The following is a 27,545-nucleotide window of genomic DNA, read 5'->3' on the forward strand; positions in this document are numbered from 1 at the left end:
GCCTATGAAATTGCTTTCCCCTCTCACCAATGACATGTTCGTATGTAATTAGCAATAACAGTTGGTGTGCAACCATAAAGCTTAGGAGGCAAAATCTCTATTTGTCCATGAAAATACAGAGAATAAAACTATTGCACTCCCAAAGCCATAATGATCATCCTATGGAGCAAATGTGTTTCTATGACAACAATGTATTCTACAGCATTACATTTCTTTAACAACAGAGTAATCATCCAGTTCCATATTGCTATAATTTATTTAAGAAGTTCAAGCATGATGCTTGAAAGCATTGCTGTCAAAACAGTTGCAATCAGTTGGCTTTCATGACCTTTTTTTAAACATTTTTTTAACAACAGGTAACAACATTACCTCTTCTGTTTAAATGTGTAGAATAATAATAATTCAGTCAATAACATAATGCTTCTAATTTCTGACGATGCATTGAAACAGAGACATGAACACCTTTTGATTAACACTGCTTCTGCTTTGCCACAATCACATTCTGTCTGCAATGTGTCTGAACGTTGTATTTTTAGTATAACAAATATTTATATATTTCAGAGAAGCGCAGCCACACATCACATAGAGAGACATGTCACTCCCTCATCTTTTTCCAGAAACTGAAAAAGCCAACATGCAATTCTTTTTGTCAGTGCAGCTAAGATGGCTTTTCATTTCCTGAAGTGGAGCTTCTAATCAGAACCCTTTTAGTGCTCTGCACTTAAGTCACAGTCCCATCTCTGATTATTGGAAAGCCAACAGGTAGTTTTACCCAGAGAGTGAAGGACAAATGTAATGTCAGGGTTAAAGGATCTCTTCAATGAGGAATATTAATTGCTCACTTGTCTTTGTTTCTTCTTGTTTGCTTTAAAAATCTGCTATCCAAAGATGCTTTTGGTTTGCTTTCAAAAACGTTTTGCCAAGGTCTTAAGAGTTATGCTCTTATTGAAGGCTTAGGAGTCATCTGTGGAAAGGAAAGAGTAATCTTTGGAAAGTGTTTGTAAAAGTGAAAGTGGTTGCAAGCCATTTCAAGTTTTATGCAGGCAACTTGGCCATGTCACCCTTTTTACTTCTTAATTCATCACACATTTTTTACACCAACATCTCTGCCAAGACTGCAGTTCTGCCTGTTGTGTGTTTGTTAAGCTTAAAGATGTGGCTTAGCAAATGTGTTTAATTCTGCATAGACACCTGCGACAACAGAATAAATATTTTACTAGCTTTCAATCTCTGTGCTTAAAGGCAGAATGAGTAGGATTTGCCGGTTGCGGTTTGTAAACACGACATTCAAACTTGGCTCCGGCTCCTGGCTTCCTCTTGGATGCGTGTTTACAATGTGGCACCTGGTCGCTACGTTTTTATAGAGTCCCGCCCTCACATCCTCCGCGCTGCTATTGGCTGGGAGCTACACACCCACTGCTCAAAGGTTGACGCCCAGAAACACCAAAATAAGAAAATACAGGCCGACTCATTCTGCCTTTAATGGGGCTAAAACTAACTACAATTCAGCATTGAGTAGCACTCTCTGACTGCAAGTCAGAACCCTTATTTAAAAACCCACTTTCATCTACAGAGCTCTTGACTTCTCGAACTGATGATTACAATCAATTCAGAGCAAATAGGTCCTTAACTGTGGTTGATTATGGGCTATTAAAATTTGGTGTCACACAAAAAACAGGTCGTTGGGACTTAAAGGAAAATGCTTCACTTACCTTATGTAGAGTCTTCTACCCTCCCATAAAATCTTCATCATCATCACTCTTGATCATTGTCGTTATTTATGTGTCTCAGGGCAGTGTCTTCCCCCAAACATGGTGGGGAGATCCATCTTCCTGCCATGTGTCATAGCCCAGTTTCAGAAAAGCCAGTTCCAGTAGCCTCACTTTCACTCTCTCTGGGACAAATAGGAATATATATATATGTACCTGCTGTAATTAGAAGTAGCTATTGTTCCAGCATTGTCACTCCGCTGAGACCCGCTCCACTTGGCAAGAAACAAACAACACAGATTATTCTTCTCTACAATGTGTGTGTGGGGGGGTTTTGTAGCCCAGTCAGAGAGTGTATGAGCACACACAAGGATTTTTTATTCACACGCTACATGAATGTTAAGATTTATGTATGAAACAGGTGCTTAAGTTCCTCCTTTTCTGAACTGCTTGAGATTCGTACCTCAACATTTATGTAGCCTCAGCTGTTGGCGTAGCTTCTTCCTGCATGACACAGACAATTCTACCTGAAGGAGCCACCCATCACACTGATTTTAATCCCGTTATGTATAATAAATGGTCCCATTTTTAGTCACGTTCATTTAATCAGGCTAATTAAGTTGAGGTGTCCCTATTCTTAGTCAATGTCTGCTCTTCCTGGCTGCAGTTGCATGCCTCTGGTGTTGGACTGGTATCAGAAGCAGCCTCTACGTACAGTGTATTTGGTTTTTATTCTTTCTTCTGTCAGATAACATTGAGCCAACAGACCTCGGAGGCAGGAAAAGTTGTGGAGCTTGAAGTTGACTTGGATTTTATCGGATCCAAGTTCTTTATTGGTTCTGCTTAAGGGGCTGATTGTTTGCAATTGATTCTTTCAGTTGACTTCTTTATGCTTGTGCGAGGAAAAATGTACTTGCTGTTATTGCTTTAAGACTTATGTAAAAAAAAAAGTATTGATCAATTCCAATAAGGCTTTATCAGCTGTAATTCCAATGCTGGTGTCATTTAAAGACTCCACTTTTTTTAAGACTTAAAGATTGAGTCTGTTTATCTCCAGTGAAATGCAACATCGCATCCACCTTTTGAGACGAAAACAAGTCTTTGATTCTATGTAATCACGCTTATTCTAGTCTGGTCCACACAAATAAGCACATATTGGTCTATGGGAGTACAAACATGCAAGATAAGACACACATACCATATTGCTGATAGACCTGATTTTTTTTTCCTGTTTTTCTTGACTTGGTAGGTAATATTAAGCATGATATCGTAATGAAATCTGTGCAACAAACCGAACATTTAAAACTCCAACAGATACGCAAGAAAGACACCAAAGCTTTGTTGAATCACACCCTTCTGCAACAGAATGGGGCTTGCAACACGCTGTTAGCTGTATTAGTAGTTAGCTGTATTGCAGGAACTTGTTCTGACTCGGGCCCAGATAGGACTGGAGAGGGATGTAATTACTTGAATGAGAGTGAATAATGAAGCCTCGTTATTTCTGTGATGTGATTATTGAGAGAAAGATACGGATGGAAACAGCTTTTCCTCTCCCCAAAAGAACGATTAATATAAGATAAGAGCCAGCTCTATAAATGGCCCTTGTTCCTTTGGTTGTTGCATATTGATTCATGATTTCTTCTTCCAGTGAAATGTTTGTGCAGAGGTGTGCTTAGCAGGGCATGTATGAAATACTGTACATCTGCAAGATGGTTTTAAATCAGCGTTGCATATATTTTCACCGTCCATGATCCATTTTTAATTAGTATCTCACAAAACGTATTGGGCTGGGGCACAGCTTCATCAATATTGCTTTTACAGACAAAAAAAATATTACCCATTGATAAAGCAAGGGTGCTTTCTAAATCAAGAATTGGAGATGCATAATTAGTTATCAAAACATATCAGAATGTGTTTTGTTTTAGTTGTGTGCATTTATTTTGGTTGAGTCATGTGTGTTTGTGTTAAATCAAGGCTAAAGGTTATAAAATGTAATTAGGATTTACCACAGCATGACTAATGTACGACATTAAGCAGCTGGGTAAGAGCGATGGTGTTACTTTGTTAATTATTTTTTCTTTAGATGTGGGGGGCGTAACATCATGCAATCTTTGATAGCAGCGACTCCTCAAATCAGCAGTCTGAGACATGCTGTTGGAACAATATAAGCAAGGCGTTTTGTTCTGATGCCATGAATATATGAAGGATAGAAAATTAGGTGTCAAATAGACCCACGGCCATGCAGGTAACTGATGTTAATTCCCCAATTTACACTTTCTGGTTACTTTCTTTCATGTGCAGAGTCTAACTTCGAGTTTAAAGCGAGCAAGATATTGCAGGTGGGGAAGTCGGCGTCAGACAAGTCAGATCAGAAATACTTTATTATTTATTATTTATTTATTATAAGTGAGGTTTGTTGGGCAGCAGCTTAGTCAACAAACTCAACTCATCACAGCATTCTGTATTGAATACCCTCAAAAGCTGAACCATTATGTCAAAACACATACAAAACCCAATTTTCCAAACAGTCAGCCACGCAAAAGTCATGTGGGACCCCTAAGTCCAACTTTGGTGATGAACAAACACATCACAGTTCCATGTGGAGCTCTTCATGCGGTTGAGAAAACCCATTTCCATGTATAGACCATGGAATTACACATAAAAATGTTTGTTTTCAGTGTACCCTTTTAATTTCCTGTGTAGTTTGAGCTGAAGGATTGCTGTAGCCAAGCAATTTCCAGGGTGAGCTTATGTGTCTCTTAGAAATGTACCCCCACCTAGACATTTCATTGATTTTATGAGTGGGCCATGTTTAGCGTGTTGATATCTTCCCTAATCTGACCGCCTCGAACTTCTACTTTGTGGCACTGCTGTCAAGGCAACAGGTAGTAGATTCAGACTCAACCTGACAACCTCGTTAGACAGAGTTAATTTCGGTGAGTCCGAGAAGCCATTGTCACATCAGACTGTTGATAATGCTTTTTATTTGGATCATTAGCAGAGCTATTTAGCTCATATATGCTTGAGAGGAAATCATCTATTTTACCACTGATATTAAACTCATTGCCTTTGAGGAGTCATAATGGGTTTTTGCAGATGGACTGGGTGAAAGAACCGGCTGGAATGCAGACACGCCATGATATTGTTTTTTTTTGTCCCTGTCCGTGATCCAATATATAACCACACCATTACTAATGCATAGCTAGGTGTTCATCACCATGCACAGTTTACTCACTCAGTGGGAATCCTGATGCATCCGTGCCTCCGCTCCTAAAGCACTGATACTTAATTGTTTGCTCTAACTCCCAGAGTCTGCACCTTTGAGGGCATAGATGTATTTAATAGCAGCAGCCATTATGAAGTAATCAGTGGGATTGATTGCAAACTTTCAAGTGCTCTCAGGTTTGGTCTTGCTGTTGCACAAAGACGGTTTTCAAAAAAGCTTAACTAACACATTTTGTATTTGTTTTCTTTGTCTGCTTCACTTCAGGTTGCCCTCCATGCATGTGGCATTGCAACAGACATGGTGATGGAGCATTGCATCCAGGCAGGAGCCTCCTTTGTTATCAGTCCTTGTTGCTACGGTTTCATCCAGAACGCAATCAAGTTCACCTTCCCCAAGAGGTTTGTACCTGCTCACCGTGCCTCAGTCCAGTGTCACCTCTCAGTGTTGTTGTTTCAGACCTCGTTGTTTTCTTGTTATACCCCTGCTAGCATCGATGCTTCTCTTCTCTCTCTTACTAATTTTTTCAGTTTCTCCTTTGGGGCTCTCGCTCCCCATCATTTTCACAGTCACTCTCACTCTCTGTCACACATACACACAATCAATATCTCTTGTGACTGTGTTTTGTTCACCTCGTGTGTCTTATCATCACCACTGACAGTATGAGGCAGCAGTGTCACATCGCCTCCGCAACAGGGTCTCGCCTCGGCTCGTTCTATCAGCAGCAGAGAATATGGCTCTTTATGCAGAGGCTGTCTTAGATATTACAGAGTGATGGCAAAATCCAGATGGAGCTACAGACAAAAAAAGCTACTTTTGGTGGAATCACTTTATTATACGTAGTGTTATAGATAATTAACAACTTTGCTTTCAGTCCTGGCGATGATGCGAGCCAGTGTAGTATGATGCTATTTAGATAGACATGGAAGAAACAAGCAGAGGAGGAAAAGTGAGAGGCTTTACTTTAATGGGGTTGATCCTGTTGCCATAGCAGCACTCTGTTGACTAATAGCACTGTAATGGCTTAAGAGTCACAACAAGGTAGTATGCCGCTTAAACTGTTTTGGGATGCTGAAGGCTTCAAAATAAAACACTGTTGTCAAGGATTGCTGTTGTAGCAACTGAGAGACTGTGATCACTAGCAAGTTGAGGTGGAGATACACATTGTAACTGATTGTTACGGTCTGGGATGAAGTCCTTTTTTTTCTGATTTAGTTGCTGCCCATCGTTCTCTTTATGATTATTTTAACTTTGACATAGCAGGAGCAGTTCTTTTTTTCTTTTGTCCAAAAATGCAGCACAAACAGCAAAATAGTGCAACGTGCCTGAGTGAAAATGATTCTTCAAAAAACAGAAACATGCGAGAATTTGTGTTCTTGCTGGATTTCAGGGGTTGCAACTCTAGTCACAGACTGCTTGTCGTCCAGTTTGTCGAGTGTTGTTTCTTTACTCAGTCATTCAATAAGTGCCTTTTTCTGTCTTCACTAAAATAAATCTGTTGGTGATAAACTTGATTGACTTCAATTCACGTTCAATAAGTTGGTTGAACAGCAGCAAAAAAGTCAAAGAGGCATACCACAGAATGAGCATATGGCCGTAAAACAAGAGTGTCACCGGTGGTATGCAACTATATGCACATGAAAAAACGCCTTCATGGGTCATGACTTTGACTGATGACTGATGATCATTTGACATACTTGCATACATAACACAATGAGACAAGATTTTCCTTTCACTAATTGAATCTCAGTTAAGACGCCTCTGCATCAACAGAAGTACAACATAATCGGAGGCATCACATGCCTGGACCGGAGTGCAATGATGTCCAGTGAAAGGTGAAAGTGATGTCTCATACCGCACTCATCAACACCCAGCAACAGAGAGAAACCAGAAGAGATTCAGACAGTTGTTCAGACAAGAGTGGCACACGACAGTGGTATCTGCCAGGGAAATAGAAATGATAAGTTATTTATAAGTCGCGCACAGCGTCGGCATATCATAATTAGCACTGGTATACGTCTGTGAGTAGGAGTATATGACAGTGGAGAATGAGTGGCATACTGTTATAACTTTACAGTTACCGCTCAGAATCAACATATGTCACTTTTGGATCTCGTGTTGCTTGTCATTTTTACTTTTACACATTATCCAATATTAACATTTTCTTATATTTATATAGTATTATATTTCATTATATTGTATCTATTTATCTTATTTTATCTTCATATGACTAGTGCCTGTTGCTGCTGAGCTGACCTGTCATCCAACACATTTTCATTGTATCGTTGACCCTGTGTTAACCTGCATATGACTAATAAAACTGAATCTGAATCAGTTTAACTAATGTTGTTTAGGTTCATTTCACCACAACGAGTAAAGCAGCATGAAGCGTAGATATTGTTTATTTCTGTGGTTACCAGTGGTTAAACTGGTCACTGTTGCTATGTTTACGATGTTCTGATATGTGATTTTAAGGGACGCCTGCCAACAAACAAGGAATTCATATTTTTTTGGCCATTGTATAACCGACTCTAAAGTGGTGCCTTGGGGAGGACCCTCAGCGTACAGTATAAATTTCACATGCTTTATTTTTCCTCTCCTCACTTCTGCTAACTTGACACTTCACCCCTCCTGACTCCTCATAAAATATTAAAGAATGACAAAAAAAAGACTTTGCAGCTGTATTGGACAACAAGTAGCTGTGTTTATGGAGTGCAGTCATGCAGTATGTGTGAGGGGCCTTCGCACCTGACTGTGTCAATCTTCGTCTTGCTGCTTTTAGTGTTTTTTCCCCTGAGGCCATGTTCCACGTACTCATGTGGATATTCTGCAGGTGTAGACATTCCAGGCAGTTCACAGGTTTTTATGAGCTGTGAAACCAAACTGCTCATTTCATTAAGGCCCTAACAGTTTGAGTTAAACTTAAGACTTCTCTCCATGTGACCTGACTGACCCCTGACCCTCTTCAGCGATGATCTGACTACGTTTAACCATCTCAAACAAGCTGACTTTGCTCCCATGTCATAGCAAAAGCCCTGTTTTTATAAAAGTTTTCCAGAGAGAAAGTGGTTTGTTGTTTGTGTTTTGTCGAGCTTTAGATGTGGTGATATATTCCTACTTTGTTTGTAAAGAGATTTCCCCTAAAATAAGATATCTGCCTCAGAACTGTGCAGGTAAATGTCTGACATAGAAGATATTTTGATGTTAAAGCCCAGTGATGAAGATGCAGGAGTCAAATGTATTGATTACATTTTTTTTCTGTTTTTTACAGCAAAAAGTTCCAAGAGACTCTGACTTATAAGGTATGCTTTTAAATGTGATTAAATCCCGCTGTTGCATTTATAATTAATTTGCACTGAGGCAAAATATCAAGTACAGAATACTGAATTTCCACCCCTGACTTTTTACAAGGATTGGGTTTCGGATTCAGCACATCGAAAGATGCCTTTGTGGGTCATGACTTATTTTAAAACATCATGTTCATTAGAGTCGAACATATTCTGTTACAACACAATGAGACAAGTTTTTCTTCCTCGCTAATTGCTTCTTTATTAAGATGCTGCTGCATCAAGAGAAGTCTAATGGAATCGGAGGCATTTAGTTTAAAAGTTATAGTTCCACATACCTGGACCGGAGTGCAATGACCCAGTGAAAGGTGAAAGTGTTTTCTCATACCACAATTGTCAACACGCAGCGAACACAGAGACCAGAAGAGATTCAAATGTGAAACAAATTGAGAAACAGAGACACACCTGGATTGAGTTGCACTAGCTGTTCGTAAATCATCTACTAACTTTGTGCATTAAGTCCTTTCTGAATTCTTAGTAACTACTAGCTAGTTTCAAACTCGTGATTTGCTAAACCGTGTTGCACCAATAAAACTTAAAAAGATGTCTTAGCTAGTAAAGACTTAATAAGTAATGTGTAAATTTGTTGCTTGGAAACAAGTGTAGCATGACTACAGTGTGTGAACAGGAAGTTACTGCAGCATCACAATTTTAACATAACCTCCAATAATTACAGTTTTAGGAGGGCAAACAATATATTAAACTTAACTTCCAGTCCTTTGTAAATGTCGGTATAACTCTTTATTTATGTATACATACATGAATATGATGGAAAATTATGTTTCAGAATGAGACACATCTGATTATGCTAGCTAAACTAACTGATGTTATTAGCTTATTTAGCAAAACGTTTTGTAATTTGAGGTATTTTTGTGAAATGTAATCTAAAATCTTTCCTGTTTACATCGTTATTAAACAGCTTTTTTATCAAGTGTCGTGTCAGATCGACCATATACCACTGCCACGTTTTACGGTTCTCATTATATTAGCAAGCCAACGTTAGCTTTGTGAGTTGGTTCAGTTAGCTAAGTAACAGTTACAGCTTGCAGTTAGTGTGAAGAGTGTGTGAATATTTAGTAACGACTAATCTCTATATAACTTATTAATATAGTGATTCTTCCTGTTTATATTAAGTTTGACCTTGCGAAGAGCTGGTGCAACTGGCTCCATTTGTAATTGGGATGCACCATAAATCTAAAACATTAAACACTAACTGACATGACTTTATTTTGCTTGGCATGAGTCAGATTTTTTTCAGCTTGTTTCTATTTTGCTTTCTTGTTTTGTCTTGTTTTTTTGGTTGTTTTGTTTGTGTTATTTTATGGGTCGGTAAAATACAATTAATGTGATCTCTGGGCTTTCATCACCATCTTGGGAACAAGGATTCCCCGGGCAGTTAACAAGCGGGAGGTTCACACCCTCCAGCCTCTCAATCCCTTATCGCTCAGCACAGACACAGCACTGTACTCTGGGAGGGCCCATCCCATGATGATGTATGGGACCTGTCAGTGCCCCTGGGGAGAATCTGTGCAAAAGTTTCTGCAGCAACCTCAAGAGTTAACATGTCACAACATTGGACCACCTCTAACTTCTTATCTTTTGTGCACTAGAAGAAACTGATTTTTAGAGACGTGGCTCGAGAGGCACAGAATATTATACCATATTTACAACTGAGCAACTGTAAAGTTCTGTGATAGTGAGTTGTGATTTTTCTTCTGTTTGTCCAAAAGCCCAATGAGCAAAAGAAGGGAAAAGAAATCACAATTGCCATATTTTCTGTCTGAAAATATGAAGCTAAACATGTAGCCGCACAGCAAGAGAAATCTATATTCTATTTAAACCAGCAGGCACATTATCTGCCCCTTTTAAACCTGAGCTTTTAAACCCTGCCTCTCGCTATGGATTTGCTTTCAACAACCATGTTTGGTATTTGCTATTCATTTGGGCTCAGTGTTCAGTCTCTGCTCCAGAAGCATAGTTGTCCTTCCTGAACTACAGTAGTTAAACAAAAATGACAGCACATTGACAAATGGTGCCCCGCTGAAATAAAGGCCTAATGGTGTGAGATATTGTTGTTCAGCGCTAACTTTAAGCACCTGCTCCGTGGCCCTGCATTCAACCCCGTGGAGTGAAGAATAGAATCAATTAGAGAAGAAGCAGGTTAGCGATGACTAACCTCTCTGAGTCACTTGTTCCATGAACCATAGCGAGGTAAAAACAGGACAGAAAAACTTGGAAATAAATAAATGGGGTTCATCTGGCCTTTTTAGAGATTTACAGGGAGGATTTTATGCAATTAATCAATTTACGTCTTATGTCTGGTCAACTAGTCAGACATACAAAAGATGCACAGTCTGGTAGATCACTGTAAACCAGTCCTGTGACACTGTAAAAACACAACACACTAGCACTAAACACAAGTCGTGTCATTAAAAGTTGGGCAAATTGAAAGTTTGACTTGAGAATGGCTCTAGATTAAAAGCCAGGGGTTCACCAAAGTCATTAAACTTGGTTACCAATTTGAAAACAAAATTGAGGTAATCCATCCAGATATATTTTGATATATTTCAGTCTGGATCAAAGTGGTGGACTGACAGAGTTCCTACATTGAATAGTTTGCCATGTGATAGACTGGTGATCTGCTGAGAACGTTTTCTTGCCTCTCAGCCAGTGCATGCTGAGATAGGCTCAAGCATGCCCTTCTCCACGGCTGTAAGTGGAATAAGCAGTTGTAGATAAGCATGCTTGTGTGTATGTGCATGCATAATAGTGTTAGTTTCACTGAATGGCTCATTACAGAAAAGCAGTCTTTGTGGAATTATTCAAATCTCTGATTAATGTGATCTGTGATTTTTGCCTTTCTCGCAGTGGCAGGGTCAAAACGTGTGGTTTAAGATATCACCGGGAGCTTTATTGTTAATTATACTTGCAGTGAACAGTTGTTAATGTACTCACTGTCTGTCCTTGTTTCAGGAACACATGATCCTCTGCCGCTTCGCAGACCAAACTGCTGTCCAGCTCCCTCCCGAGAGGCGACTCATAGGTACTAAATCTTCTCCTTACACCTACATACATTCACCCACCTTACCTTTTTATACGTCTTTATGTACATTCTTATGCCAAATTACATTTAAATTCATATCTCAAAGAAATGTATCCGGCACATTCTTCCACATGATCCGGTGATATTTTATTTTTTTGTCACAACATCGGCGTGCACTAAATGATAATTGTTTAGTACATGCCGATGTTGTGTTTGCTGAGGTTTTTTTTACCCTGTGACCCAACTGCTCTACTTTTTCAAAAGGTCTAGACTTTTGAGAAGTGTGGAAAATGTTAATGGATTTCTGCCGTGTGACAAAACAGCTGCAGCAAACAGCTGCCAGATCAGTGTTGTCAAATTCAGAGGGAAGAGTTTTGTCAGACTGAGATCTTCAGACCTGTGCTGAAGCTTCACTGTACAGTGTTTCATTATGTTGAGGACTCTCTTCACCCTGATAGTTCTCCAGCTTATCAAAGCTTCCCTCTGAATCCGAGGAGGTTCCCCAATGCCTCGTCAGTCTGAAGCCCTTTCATATGTACCTGACACCACCTGTCACAGAGGTTTCTGCTCTACATCAGTTAACAGGGCTCAACCTCTCCCACTAACATTTTCTAACCATGTTTGATCTCATCTCTCCAGAGCCTGCCACTGTGTCACTTTGACCACCTAAGCAGCATGGCAGACCAAAGCTCGCATTTACAGTGGCTGGCACCTACTGCCTAACTGCGAAACTGCATTTGAAGTCTGTGTTGAAAGGAAATCCTAAGAGAAAAGCATGATAATCAGTGTGAAGTTGTTGATGAATGAGTCGCTTCTTTAGGATGTTGTCACACACAAATGCTAGGAACAGACAGGAAATGCACAAAACCACCTACAATGCAATATGCAAACCCATACAGTAGCTCTACAATGAATGCTGTTTAATTAGAGCCTGACTGATATGTTGGTCTGCTGATATTGGCCTAGATATATCAGCATCAGCCGCATATGCAGACAAATGACAAATGAATAAAAAAAAATAACAGCACAGAAGAATTAACAATTAACCTAAACAGTGAACTTAATACCTGCAGGAAGTTTGCGTAAAACTTGCAATTTGTATAAGATTCTGAACAGACTATTTCCTGTGGATGCTGCAATGTATCAGACGATTTTTCTTCATATTTTTAGGAACACAATTCTGTATTATGATTTTCTTTTAATTTCACCATCACACATACGTTGTAATAGTCCAAGCAGCCTGGCTTGATAATAAATAAATAAAGATATCAACTCGTAAAACAACCCTTAAATGCATTTATATTATAAAATTCTCACACCCTTAAAATCAAGAGGGCGTCATGACCCCCCTGTGGAGCTTTGGTGACCCACAGGTTGGGAACCACTGGTGCAGGGCACTGTTTGACCTATTCATTTGGGTTAAGATCTGGTCCACATCAAATGATTCACGTGATTTTCATTCTTATGAAACCATTCAGTGACCCCCCCCCCCCCCTCATGCCCTGTGGATATGGACATCCTGGGAGAGACGACACATCAGGATAGAAATGTTTCCTCAAAAGACAGCGTCACTTATATTTTTTCCTCTGTCGTTTTGATCCAGAATCATTTGGATGTGAACTATGTCATGCAGCACATGTGTACGGCAGCATGAACAAATATAGCAAATGTTTCTCCTCTCGCTTATTTAGGTTTTTTCCTTTTAACATTTGGACTGTGTGTTGGCAGATATGACGAAAATAATTAGCAGTACGGTTTCATAGGTTGCATTTTTATATGACAGTTTTTTCTATGGAATTTGTTAGATTTTTATCAATGTATAACAACAGATTTTTACAATAAACAATCCTGCAAAATACACTAATAACCTAATTAGAGGAATCCTCGCCAAACATGTTTTTTCTCTTAAATATCAGTATTGCATTGGTACATTGGTTAGGATTTACTTAGGCTGTGCTTTGTGGTGTTGTCATTTTGGATTGCTTTACATGGTAAAATAACAGGCGTCAAGTGTAAGAAAATGCTTGAAAATGCAATCATTTTTTTCTTTTTGGATTACTCCAGGTAAACAGTGTATGGGCCTGGTGGACTTGGACCGATCGTGGGCAGCAGAGACTCATGGGTACTCGATGCGGGTGATGACTATGGAGCCTGAAAGCTGTTCACCAAAGAACAACATGCTGGTGGGAAGGCCGCCGCAAAAGAGTGGACTGGAAGTCGATGCCAGCCAACTGGAAGCGCCGGTGCATAATTAGGACTGCAAGCACCGCTGTACAGCAGTGCATCTTCAGTGTGGTCAGGGTTTGATAAAGCACTCTGTGCCTCCTGGCTGTGTCATGATGCTGCGAACACAACCATTTTTTATCCACCCTCAACATTTTCTTTTTTTTATTTATTCTTAAGCCCTTCTGTAAGAAACGGCCTTGGAAAACGAAACAGATGTTTGCTTTTTTATTTCTGGACTAACAAAAGTCGTCTCCTGAAATCTCTCTCATACTGAAGGTAAAGGCAATATTGCTGTGATGTTTGAGCCAGTGAACACGTGGAAGAGTGCTTGCTGAGGGCTACTCCTCTCCTAAGTTAAATGCAATCAATTATTGGATGCTTATTTGTAGTAAAAGAGCTCAAGTCTCTCACCAACTGTTACGTTACGTTTGAGTCTTTGCCTAAACAGTGTGATCAAGCTGTCAGCATAAACAGAAGCAGCAGGAATTACACACCCACATTGTGAATTAAGTACACCGCACTTGCACATGCTGTTTTTGCAAATAGTCTGTATACGGCCTTCTGTGATACTCAGCAGTCAGCTCCCTCTGTTCCCAGGTATTAACAGATGAAGGAGAAATTCTGCGCTAAAAACTCATCTGCACTTAAAGACGAGATGGGGAATTATCATTATCTACCTCTCATCCGTGTGTGTTTGTGAGAGGCAGAGAAATTGGATTTAAACTCGTATGACATCAGGTAAAATTCAGCGTTTGTCATGGTTCTGCAGAGAAACTGATTATTCCTCATAAAGAGTGAATGTGAGTATGGTATGCATCCCATCATACGGTTAATAGAAATGAATATTGTATGATGCTGGCGAAAAGGTCAGTGTGCTTGATTAGATGCGCCCTGCTCAGAGCTTAGTAGCTGAAAATCACACTATACGCACCATATTTCCAATCCTGTATACTTTAGACATACTATAGCCCTTAAGCTTCCTTTCTCCCTGGTGAAACTGGTCATCAGTTTCCTTTGTTCTCACCTTTGACAGTGTGCTGCGGCTGCTTGAGAAGGTAGCCGGAGAGCCAGTTTTCCTGCTCACACTGAAGGGATAAGACGAGAGACGTGCAGGCTTTTCCAGCGTCGAGCTCATCTGAATTCAGTCAGGAGAGTCAATCTATCTTGAGGTGAATGGCCACAGACACAGCTCCTTCCAAGGACTGGAATTTTTTCAAAAGGAGATGTCTGACTCCATGTTCATGCTTGTGGCTGTGCACATTACAGAAATGCATATAGGCACAAAAGAGGAAAGAAAGAGAGAGAGAGAGTAGGTGGCACTCTTGCATGAGAGAGAAGAGCATATCGAGGTGTCAAGTGGTTCGATTCAACCCAAACACCCGGGGCTGGAGGGTGACGAGACAAGATTCTTTGTTTGAACACAATAGGTGAGATGTCTGAGCTGCTTTCTATGTAAATGCGCAGCGTTTCTTTACTAATGATCCGCCTCGTGAAGCCTCTCTATGAGTACAGGAGGGAGCAGCTTTATTGCCATGTAGCTTTTCATATACAAGGAGTGTGCCTTGGTGTTGTGGTGCAGAACACTCAAAATACATATACAGATTAAGCGACAAAAAAGTACTGCTAACTGATTGACCTCAATGCAAAAGTTGACAAGATGAGAGCTGAAGTTTTTTTTGGAGCAAAGGGAACCTGTGACTGAAGAAACCTGATATGCGTAGTAGATTGTCATTCATTCAGTGAGTAGTCTTTATGCTGACAATCAACATTAAAATAACACTTTTATGTTTTTCTATTAAACTCAGCGGACACTCTCTTCACCATGTAGGTTTTCAAAAGCAATTTCATATGAACAATTTGTAGCAGCAGAAAACCTCTACTCGGAAATAATGGAGCTTTCATTGTTTTATTAACTTTAGTTATTACTTGTAATTAAAGTCCAGCTCGTCTTGGTGTTTTCCACTTCATTACACCGTTAGCGTTTATGGCCGTTTGCCTGCAACAATTCGTTGCTCCATATTTGGGGTCCCTCCCTATTAGTATGAATTTTCTCTTTTGACAGTGACCTTGTTTGTGTGTTACTATAACAGGCACTTATATAAAGTACAACCCCAGATTGAATGGATACAAAGAGCCTCTGCTGCCCTTTCAATTATCTTGTGTGCGTCACTTCAGTTGTATATTTTTTCTAATAAACAACATGGAGCATAATTATAGAAGTCGAGAATAACAACAAATTATTATGCACACGTCTCCTCTTTGGTTGCCTACAGCAGGTCCCAGCTGCTGATATTTTGCAAGCCCCAATAATGTTGTAATCTCTTCCCTGATGCTTCTCATCCCACTTGTCACATCTGTTGTCACCTTATATATCCCCAGTTTAGGATTTCCCTGCATATATTCTATTTTTGCATTTATTTTCTACTTTTGTCGGCTGTAGCATTGTCTGTTCAGAATGTAAAGTAATGACTCACTTTCCCCACGGGGTTCATTAAAGGACGAGTTCATCCAAATCACACAAATAAATTTTTTCTTTTTCCTTTTATCCCTGACAGTTGACGCGTTTTATGTGGATTATCCAGAAGAACTTAGACATCATTTCTGGAAAGACATGTTGGTGTTTAGCTTTTTCAATACTTTTAGCTTCGCAAACATGGTAATGCTTTATTTTACAGGTCCTTTATTCCTTTATAATTTCCTCTGACATTTCCTGTAAAGAAACATGTAATTTGGGACGAAATATAGGTTAAATAGTGTAGATTCAGTGTTCATTTGTCGTCTTTCCAAATACTTAATTCCAATTAATGTAACCTAAGGAGTCTCGCAGCAGGTCAGCTGAACATGCAACAATCTGAATTGTGTCTACAAACAAGCATACAATTCAACACAACACACATAGGAGAACAAGTTAAATTAATATTTAGGTTTAAATTGATCAACAACTGCTTCTAAAGTCAACTAAATCCTGCTAAAGTAACTTTTTAACGTTACAGAGATGGGCATCAAACTTCAGGTGAGACAATCTGGATTTTTGTGTTTTGGGTGAACTGAACTTTCCACAATATACCAATATTGTTGGTAATGGGGCTCTGAATAACCCATAACTTCTTTTTAAATGTAATAAATCATGGAGTTACATTCTTACAATCCAGTCATGAGAATAATGTGATTAATAGTGTAATTATACACGAGCGGCATGTCTCCGATCACTTGCTTCTAGAGATGTCAAACCTCTGTGCAAAGATTTATCATCAAACTGGTGACAGGGCGTAACAAGACGGCGGTGACTGTGAACAACCGGCAGTAATCAAACCAAACCTTCATCTCCAGCTCCATTGCTGAAAATGATGGCTATTAGTTACCCAATCATTTCATTTTTTCCCCCCATCCTTTCTTTCCACAGAGTCCTGGAGAATCATTTTATTGACTGACTTAAATTCTGGAGGCAGAAGGCTGTCACATCAGAACAGGAGGCAGACCTTTAAAACTGTGCCCCCAGACAGGAAGTGCAAGTCACCAGCCTTTGAATATGAAGTGCTGCTTATGAGCCAGGCAGGAGATAATTAACCTAATAGAAACAGACATAGCCTCTTGTCAAAGAATGAGAATAATAAAGACCTAGAAATTTCATTCAGGGGTGAATCAAATTTTCAAGATGTGCAAAGTATGATGGGAAAATTGCTTTTTTTTTTATTACAACAATGCGATAGCCTAGGGAAAATATCTGACACAAAGCAGAGACACATTATGTCTGTAGATTGTAGAATCATTATGTTAAAAAACATTTCACTTGTGTTTTTATTTACAATAATTACAAGTCCAACATAAGCCTTTCTATTTATTCTAGTTGTCCTCAAACTGTGTCAAACCGCTCATTTTGGGTTCTGTGCTGCTTTTCTTTTTGTCCTCTCCTGATTCGGACGCGGTCCTTTTCCCTGGATGGTCTTTACAGCGCGAGCAGCATCCACCTGGGTGGGCGATGCACCTGCGTGCCTCAGCGGGCTGCGCAATTAATTAAGGCATTTTCGAAGCATGCGCGGCTCGACGCTGCATCCGGGGCCGCTTCCTCTGCGCCGTACAGGTCATGGCGTCATATTGAAAGTCCCGCGAGCGCGACTGGCCGGATCTCCGCGGCGTTTTGACCGCTGGGTGTTGAACAGACGGGAGACGAGGTGTGACCGCAGTGGGTGCTGCTGGTTGGAGAGCCCGCTGGCTGAACTTGTGAGGAGAGAGAGAGAGAGAGAGACAGAGGGAGCTGTGCGCTCTCTTCCCCGGCAGAGTGCGTCCCGCTCCACACACTCACACACACACACACACACACATCGGGGTCACTCTACTTCCAGGCAGCGGACTGGTTTCACTCCGGCACCTCCTGAACATCGCGCATGAACGGTCCGAGGGACGCCAGCAGAGCCGTCCTACCTGTGCACCTTCAGCGTGCGTCAAAGAAACTCTGCTCTCTCTTCGCCCAGTTGTTTCCTCCGCGGTGCTTTCGGATTACAACAAGCAGAGTGGGCGCGTAACGTGACCATGGATGTATGGATAAAGTTGATGTTGTTGTACAGCTGCTGCTTTGGAGCAAGTGCAGACTTTGATGGCAGGTAAGGGCACATGGTTCACGTTGTCTGCGACGCTTTTGTGAAATAACACGAATCGTGATTAAGAAGACAAGCCGCCGTTTGATCAGTTCAATCCATGTATAGGCTGTTTCTGCAACAAAAAAAAAAAGAAAACTGCGCCTTTAAAGATCTTTAAAGGCGCTGCAAACTGAAGCATTATTTTAAGATCTCCAAACCGCGAAGCTGAATTTAGATGTGACTTAAAACATGTTGCTCCTGTGAGATTCTGTGCGCTCAGATGCGATGCGAGTACTGATTCGTTGTTCTTGGCATCTCGTCTTTGTCTCTTTCAGTGTATTACCCCAACTTTTCTTTGGATGAAAACCAAGTGCATCCAAAGCAGTGGGTTCTGCGCCCCAGAGCACTCACTTCTGTTACAGTAGAAGCAGTGTTTACATGTGCCAAAATCACACCGGGCGGTTCTTGTCTTGTGCAGATATCAGGCTGATTTTAAAGTGATGTGACAGCACATTGCCCGGTGCTTCGTGTTCAAACACGAATCCGATGAAGTATGTGAGGACGGAGGTGTGGAGACGTGCCAGACCCTGAAGAATGCACGTGTTGGAGATTTCGATCTGCCTATAGGTGCATCTGAGTTGATGAACGTGATGGATGATGCCAGCTTTTTTTTTTCTTTCTTCTTTCTTTTTTTTTTTTTTTTTTTTTTTTTTTTACAACCATGAACCACAATAAAACCAGGTTGTAATTTAGGTGTAACCCTCTCCCATTCCCTTTGAAACAAGTATTTAAAAACATGTTTCCAAATTGTTCGTGACAAACTAATTTTATCAGCCATGTTCACACTGGCAGAAATACTCATTTGTTCCTTGTTAAGGGGACTTTCAGTTTAAAGAGGTGTGCTCTACTCCACCTCTTACTGTGTGTCATACTGAGGGGGATTTTTTAGAGCTCAGAGTAAAATTGGACTGAAGTCCATCCAAACAATGAGAGTTACACAAACAAAGAGTCCTACTGCCAAATTTCCTACATCTCCAACAGAGACTGCAGCCAAGTATTGTACTTTATTTACCCTCATGTATCTCTGTCAGACGGGCTGAGCCCCAAAGCAGGATCCTCTCTCATGTTTCACTTTTTCAAATGAATGAAAAACTTTTGAAGATTATTGGAGGTAATTGTTATTGAAATAGTGTGCCTGCGTTTGAAAAAGCCCCTTCAGACTGACTGCCATTCCACCTGCTTGTTGATAGATTTTGACATCTGGAGGTATATAGCCTTTTTTCCCTCCCCTCCTGTTTCAATTCAGTTTTCTGCTGTGTTCAAAAGTATTTCAAAAGAAGCGATTTGGATATCAAAGGTTTCAGCAAGGAGTGAGAGTGTGTCTGTGTGAGAGAGATAATGAAGGCAGAGATATTACAGAACATTTGAGTGGAGCGTTTGCAAGCACATACTATATTATTGTTATTTAGGACTTTTTCTTTGTCTTAATCACCATGGCTAATGTCTGTGTGACAGGCCGCGGTCTGATGAGATGTGTAGCTTTAACTTTTATTTCACGCCTTGCCTTTGTATAATGATCATTTACTTTAACCTAGCAGCAGCGTATTGTACATTATTAACATCCCCGCTGATGGAGTGGCTTGTCACCGTGGCCATAATTTGCCAATTTTTATGGGTATAAGCTTGCTCGGGCCCCGAGTCTCCGCTTCGATATTAATTCATTGAGAGTATATCCCCTGAGACCGAGCACAAGCAAAAAAGCCATTTATTACCTAGTCTCACGCACTTATTGCCTTTTAGAGAGCGTTCCTAACAGGCTTATCCATCTAGTCCTGAAGGGTCCTTCACGGGCATCATTGGCAAGATCATTTTGTTCTCCCATAGCTGCACATAATATGCTTACCTGCGAATCTGTGGCTGAAAACATTGTACCGTTGTTGTTGCCACTTTTTATTCCAAGCGAAGACTCAAGGACAGCCGGTTTCCTGTCGTGTAGTACAGAAGACTTTGCCAAAATGAAACACATACAGTAGACATATAGGATATTCCTCCTTAGTGATGTCACCAAATTGTTACGTCCAACACAGCCAAGCAGCACATACCAGACCTCCTCAGTAATAATCCAAAGCCGTGGACTGGTGCCAGGTTATGTTGGCGTTGTAATATCAGACCCACATTTGGGCTTTCAGGGGGTTGAGAATGAGTGCGAGAAAATACTGTCCAAGTCACATTTTATGGGTTGCCCAACGGGCAGGAGGAATTAAAAAATAACACATTTATAGCTTTCAGCGTCTAGCGTATGTCCATTTAGTGATGAAGAATGTGGCGACACCTTTATTATCGTAGTCGTAGATAAGATTTAAAGTGTAACCTTGCCATATGTTTTCTGAGAGGTAACAATAAGGGAAGTCAGACTCCGCTGGCTGACAGTTCAGTGTTGTCTTGCCTGCTGAGAAACATGCATTCAAGCACCTCAGGAAACAAGGCATATGAACTTTCATGAATTGCCAGTTCCCAATGGAAAACTCAGCATACAGCAGTTCAGTTTATGACTAACATAACTGCTCTCTCTGTTAGTCTGTTGCTGCTTTTCACTGAGCAAACAGGACAGTTAGGGAGTAAGTGGAAATCAATTCAGAAACTTTATGTTGTACTGAAGTAAGTGCTACATGGACAACAAACCTATACGCAGACTATTAAGTGGCATGCATGAGCAATTAAAGTATACCAGCATAGACATTCCCATGTTGTTCTGGTCTTTATACAAAGAGAGAACGAGAGAGAATAGCAAGAGTTGCTGCCAGGTCAGGTCCTATTGTTGCTTCTTGGCTGCATAATAGACTGTAATCAGACACCTGTGCTTTGTAATGCAATTCAGCAGTCCTGTGTTAAATGCTAGATTCTCAGTTTAATATTAATTGTTGTTAACATTGTGTCGGAGTCGATTCTGTTGTAATTTGTAAGGCTGTAGTCCACAGTGGGGAAATAAACCCACCACTGGAGTCAGGATAGCAGAGTCACTGCTCGTCTTTTGCTGCAGGAAAAACCCACCTTCTGCGGCTGCATCGCGACATGCCCCGCTAGGACTTACAGATGTTTCATTCCCTGTAAAAGAAAGCTCTTAGCTGTTTGTTTGGAAAGAATGCACTTACTATTGTTGACATCATATACCTCTTGTTCCTGCAGAGGTTGAATGCTCTTACAGCAAGTCACTTAGGAGAAAAAGGTCTGGAAATCAATTTAACGTAATGCAAAACAAAAGGTACTACAGAGCATTGCAGCATATTGTAAGGTGTATCCAATTTGCTCCTCCATATATGTGATTGAGGTGGACATTTTTCAGTGTGCTGCTCTATTGAAGTACAGCCTGAAATATGCCACAGAATTGAGTCAACTCACATAGTCCTACATCAGAAATATCAACAAAAGCATTTTTAGTTGTGCTGATTGCAGGGCTATTGTATTGCATTGCATGACATCATGCAGGTGTTTTTATTTTTCTGGCCACTCATACCTTCCACTATGCCTTCTTTGTAAAAAAAAAAAAAAAAAAAAAAGCATTTAGATTCTCAAAATCTTTACCTCAGATATTTGTCAACATCCCACATGGTGCTGTGTGTTAATGTGATATAGTCTTGGCAGTCTGCATGCAGATCTGGCAGCGCGTGCAGCCGAGGTGGTTCATTAAGACGCCAGACGCTTTATGACTCCACAAGCTCGTGCCTTCAGCTGAGCTTGGCAGGTTCCAGCAAGTCCTTCACACCAAGATGCTACAAATGCAGCAATCAACATCTATGGGTGCTTTGGAGGAAAATCCATTCAACAGTCACGCTTTGCGCTCTTCGGTATAGATTCATGGACGGATGATAGATAGAATGAGGACTGTACCTTCCCGGTCCTGATTATCACGCTACACCCCACACCGCTCCTCTGTGAGCGATGGACTGACTACTCCTCACTGTCAGGCGGGGGAAGTCGGCCAGCTCTGTATCCATTAGTAAAACAATGGAAGAAGGATGGCGTCCCCATGGTGGATATCAACCTCTCAGGTTCTCTTGGAAGAAACTCGTCTGATAGTCTGTGCTTTGAGAAAAGGTGTCACACGCTATGCATGAAGGGTAATAATTATCTGCTTGAGTTCCTTCAAGGCTTAGTGCAATTTAGGATCATTATTCAGAGCCTCAGGGTAATAAATACAGGTATTATGCATCCATTTGATATGCCAGCTTTCCGTTCAGTAGAATATCACTGGGGACACGATGTATCTGAAAAAAAAAGAAACTCCTCTATTTTGTGCATTGTCACCGTAACTCCCATTGTTGATTGAAATTAGATGTAATTTTGAAGCCATAAATGTTCTAAGGAATGACAGATACGTGTCTGACAGTGCTGCAATGTTGATGTGATGAAACGCTGAGCTGATGAATTTTACACAATTTGCACAACTGCCACGGGCTAAATTCAGCATGAAGAGAGGACCGAGAGAAGCACTGAGAACATGGAACAGGATTCCATATTCATTATGTGCACGCATGTGTGTGTGTGTGTGTATTTATATATGAGTGTGTAGGAGAATGCACGATAGGAAAATATTTGATTCAATAATTCAGGACCTGTTGCATCTCATGAGATTCCCGTCTCTTTATCGCTCCCACTGCACCAAACAGACCTCCCAGACACCTCTCGCCCACCATTGACTGGGAGCTTGTAGGAGTTCAAACTCTGCTCTTTTGCTCACAGTCTTCATAACATCATGTGCTCAGAGTCAAATGTCATGCCCTTCTGACCCTGACATGTTGAGGAAACATGAAGGTATATACATTTATTTTTCTTAAAATCCTCCAGGCAAACAACATATCAGCTCTGCCACATTATCATTTCCTGCTACAGGAAGACCATTGATTTTTTTTTCATTCAGTCGGATTTTTATGGCTGCCTCATCTATCTGTTGTTACCATTTTGATAATAGTTTTACATTTCATTGACCTTGGATATCCAACTACAAAGGAATAGGGCTGCAACTAATGGTTATTTTAATTATTGTTCATTCTGCTTCTTATGTCTCGTCTACTCATCTTGGTGGGAAAATCACAATTTCCAAAAAATGACTTAAATCGGTTACGTAATGATAGTTGAAGATTCATTTTCTGTCAATCAATTTTCTGATCAATCGACAATTTAATGGACGAAATAATGGGAATACCAAATGAGGACATTTCCATCACATAACATTCAAGTACCAGTGATGTGAAGTTATTGTTATCTGTGCTACACTGTATCAGTTCTCTTAACAACATCTGGCTATCAACACTGTTAGATGTGATTTTTGAAAGCAACTTGTGGCAACATAAAAATAAAGAAGCTGAAACAGAAGAGCTGGCAGAATAACAAGCACCAGTCAAAGAATTTCACTTACAGATTTTTGCAATGTTGCCAAAAGAAACAGGATTGGTGCTAAACGCTATTAAATCACTAATGACTGCACTGCGATTTGAAAAAAAGCTTTTATTCAAGGCCCTTACAGCACAATGTGTAAAGGAGACAAAACCTAGACTTTTTTACATGGAGCTCTGGCAGGAGACAAAGCATTTTTTTAACCCACAGAATCTTTTGAAAACTGTTAAATGTGACGGTGTATCTGTCATGGGCAGCTTTCTACTGGGAGTCATTATATGCACTGATTACTTTGTAATGTCATGTAACTGCAAGGAGCAGGTGCACCCATAGCAACATAAACTCTTTTCACATGATGTCTCCGTATTTTAAGATGATAATTACCTAATGCACACTGATAAATAAATTCAAGGGGGAAAAGAACATCATGATGAACTCAGCCTCCCGTCACCAGATTTAAATACCACTGAAATGTCATGGGTGGTTGTCAGATGGCTTTTTTTAAAGGTGTCACCATCCTCCAAATGAAGTGAATTTTGCCAGGGGCGAAGATGTTCTTGTTTTGTTTTATGTTAAGTTTACAGTATGGAGGGACAGCAGGTGCCATGTTTGTGCATATCTGTGTGTGTGGGTACATGTCCCTTGCAGAGATACTGGCATCATCTAAACCTGGCTGATGTCCAGACCTCTCCTTTTCCTTTTTACTTCTTTTCCTTTTCCTTTTCCTTTTCATTCCTTTCCCCTTTCCATTCCGCTCCTGTTGTTTCCCTTTCTTTCCTTTCCTGTCCTCTCCCTTCATTTCCTTTCCTTTCCTTTCCTTTCCTTTCCTTTCAGACCTTTTCCCTTTGTTTCCTTCCCTTTTCTCTCCTCTCTCCTCTCTTACTGTGGGCTTGGAGTTTCTCCCTGCCTGACTGGCTTCCTGCTTGCCAGGCAGCAGACAAACATTTTCCCTGGATCTGCCACTCTCACTTAGCATCCATCGGGGTTTTTTCCAATGAGGTGATTGGCAGCGGGGGCAAGCATTAGCATTTCCTCATCTTGGCGTAGAGACACTAACAGGCAGGGATAGCTGCAAAGGATGTGCCTTGAATACTGAGCAACAAATCCACACTGCCATCAAGGCACAAAAGAAAGCATCTTTTGTGTAAGGGAGGTATATCAAGATAGTTTCTCCTTTGTTTTATAGCTGGATCACAGCGTTACCAGCTCCTCTGTACAACTTAAAACCTGCTTTATCAGTGTTCATATGTTGGATTTATTCAAAATTCTCATGTGCTCAGGACCAGTCTCTTTATTGTACTTTAGGTGTATAATTCAGCCAGCTCGGTCTTTCCTAGCTTCCGATTCATTTATTATTTGCTAGATTTTAGGTACCATCTCAGAGCCTCTCACAGTATGCGGCTTGGATTTTCATCAGTATCCTTAAATGGACCCATTCCTTCACCCTATTCTCTCCATAAATATGTGGTGAGCCTTGGTGCAGATAAAAAGGTAATCCACATACACTGTCTGCCAAGAAGCTATTTCTTGCTCTGAGCAGAATAGAACATGGTGTAACAAAAACATCCGGCTGTAATTTCTCTTAGAGGAATTGCAGTGCTTGGAAAATAACCTGTATCTCTATAAACACTTATACCTGCATGTTCTCTCTGTAGAAGAGATGATATTATCTTCCGCTGTTATGAAATTGTCTTCTAGATAGATTCTTTAAACATACAGGAACACATACTCTTGACATGCTTTAATGTAATAGACGGAGATAGAAAACATACTGTATTTTCAAGGGCAGCAGGCAATACATGGCCTCTAATGTGCTTCACAAGCCTTATAATGAACACAATAATAATGTGGTCTTCTCAGATGTGAGTGTCAGCGGTGCACTGATGCAGACTGAAGGCTTTATTCAGATGGAGTCTGGCAGGCTTTCAACACAGGTCTCCAGTTTGACATCGCACAAACCAACGCGATCTGATGTGCTATCAGTTCTATTTCCTTGACGCAAAGATAATCTATTGGAAAGCAGTGAAAAGTCATCCTTCAACACCCTGAGGAGATGTAGCGCAAGTTTCATATTTCATATTAATTGCTCCAACTTGATTATTTGCTGTTGTTCTTTGTTGTATATGATAGTAAACTCTTTGCATTTTGGACTGTTGGTCAGATGCGAGTAAAATGGGATTGAAAGACGTCACATTGGGATCTGGGCACGGGCATTTTTCACATATCACTGCTGAATCACTGCTCTCACTAGAAAGGTGCAATTTTATTTTTCTTGCATACTCAAGTACATGTGATAGAATTTGGGCCCTTCAGTGCTTTTGAAGAGCTATTACATGAATATACTAAAAAACATTAGTTTAGTCCAGTCAGTTTTATTTATGTATAGCCCAAAATCACAAATTGCCTCAAAGGGCTTTACAGTATGTACAACACACAACACCTTCTATCTAGGAGAAACTCAAACAAAAGAAAAAAACATTAACAGGTAAAAATGGAAATTACATTTAATCGTAGGTGAAAAAGCATCCTGTGTGTCCACTTAAGTATTTTCTCTCTACAGCAGGAAAATGAAATGAATCATGTGAATGCTTTAAAGCCTCCCTCCAAACCTCATTGAAAAGACCCCTGCTTTTCATTAAGACATTTTAATTGGCTGTGAACTAATTATGTCATCCCTGCACAGGTGGCCGCGGCAGATGGCCTCGTCCAACGGCCTGTGTCGATACGGGGCCAGGGTGGACTGCTGCTGGGGATGGACGCGCCGCTCCTGGGGTCACTGCCAGCGTGAGTGCCACCATGCCTGCTGCTGCTGCTGGGGACAAACAGGGCTAACAAGGTTGCAAGGTTTCAAGCTGGGGTCAAAGATGCTATTAGACGGAGGAGACACTGTAACACTACCACAGTAACTAGAGGCTTGGGGAAACACACACACACACACACACATACACCTGCACGTTGTCCCCACAGTACAGCTAATGGAGCATCACACCTGTGACAATCTTTGAGTAAAGATTGATGGTAATGGCTAGTTGGACCGGAGGACCGGCTGACATCTACATTCACTCTTGGGGTGGCCATGATGAGGGAGAGAACGTAGCTGCAGGTGGACACATTCAAGGGTAGATAGGAGATTGATTATAGATTACAACTATGCAAAGACAAGCTAGCTAACTCTGCCAGAACAAGACAAATCAAGAACAGTGGTGGGAACAATCCGCGGTGTTGTCAGGTGTACAGACCTCAACTCATCGGTATATTCCACGACGCCACTTAAAGGATTCAGAGGATTTGTCCTGTCAGTACCACGCGCTGTGTAAGATGAACTGTATGAAATATTAACACGTCACATTTTCGACATATTGACATTGTGTAAAGATCCTCTGCTCTCCTGTAATGCTACCCAGGGATGTGTGAAATATACTACCATGGGTTTCAAATCTGGCTACTTGCCTCGCAAATGTCAAATCCTCTGCATGGCTTGGTGCCTGTGCTGGTATCGCTGCTGCTTTGCTGCAAAGGTTTAATCAAGAAGGGGTTAACACACACATAGGCCTTTTCCACAGCAGGAAATTAGCAACCGGCTACTTGAAGGAATAGTCAGGAATTTTGGGGAGTTAGATGAGAAAATCATTACTACTCTCAAATAGGTCTGTTCAATATGATCCTAAGGTAAGAATCTAAAGCTCCCACTACACTGCAAATTAAACAAGAAGATATTCATTAGTGAGCTTTAGAGGTGCTGGTGGGTGGATTTTTTTTATGTTTGGATCGGGGCAGGCTAGCTGTTTCCCTCTTGTTTCCAGTCTTTATGCTAAGCTAAGCTAATTGGCTGCTTCATGTTTAGCACTGATCTGAGTTGTATTGATCTTCTCATCTAACTCTCTGCAATGTTTACTTATTGTTTTGGCATATTTGCCACAGGTTCTGGTTTTGTTTCCCGCCTCAGGCATGCGTTCCTAAAACTAAAATTCAGCTCAGCTCAGTAAGTGACACTAAATCCAAGTTCCCGATACTGCCAGGGGGTGC

At 40.7% G+C, this 27,545-nt stretch overlaps 2 protein-coding genes across 2 annotated transcripts in view; both read left to right on the forward strand.

Moving 5' to 3' along the window:
* Window positions 1-13,577, forward strand: part of gstcd (glutathione S-transferase, C-terminal domain containing) — a 46,043-nt gene extending 32,466 nt beyond the window's left edge. The window contains exons 8-11 of the mRNA XM_070924956.1: window positions 5,200-5,333; window positions 8,204-8,234; window positions 11,253-11,322; window positions 13,387-13,577. Coding sequence (XP_070781057.1) covers window positions 5,200-5,333; window positions 8,204-8,234; window positions 11,253-11,322; window positions 13,387-13,577 — 426 coding nt within the window. The remainder of the gene's footprint in view (window positions 1-5,199; window positions 5,334-8,203; window positions 8,235-11,252; window positions 11,323-13,386) is intronic.
* A 4,348-nt stretch (window positions 13,578-17,925) lies between these two features.
* The window catches only part of npnta (nephronectin a), a 46,093-nt gene continuing 36,473 nt past the window's right edge, over window positions 17,926-27,545 (forward strand). The window contains exons 1-2 of the mRNA XM_070915900.1: window positions 17,926-18,149; window positions 26,203-26,303. Coding sequence (XP_070772001.1) covers window positions 18,079-18,149; window positions 26,203-26,303 — 172 coding nt within the window. The 5' untranslated portion in view covers window positions 17,926-18,078. The remainder of the gene's footprint in view (window positions 18,150-26,202; window positions 26,304-27,545) is intronic.

The sequence above is a fragment of the Enoplosus armatus genome, chromosome 2 (genome assembly GCF_043641665.1).
Source record: "Enoplosus armatus isolate fEnoArm2 chromosome 2, fEnoArm2.hap1, whole genome shotgun sequence".
NCBI classification, from domain to species: Eukaryota; Metazoa; Chordata; class Actinopteri; order Centrarchiformes; family Enoplosidae; genus Enoplosus; species Enoplosus armatus.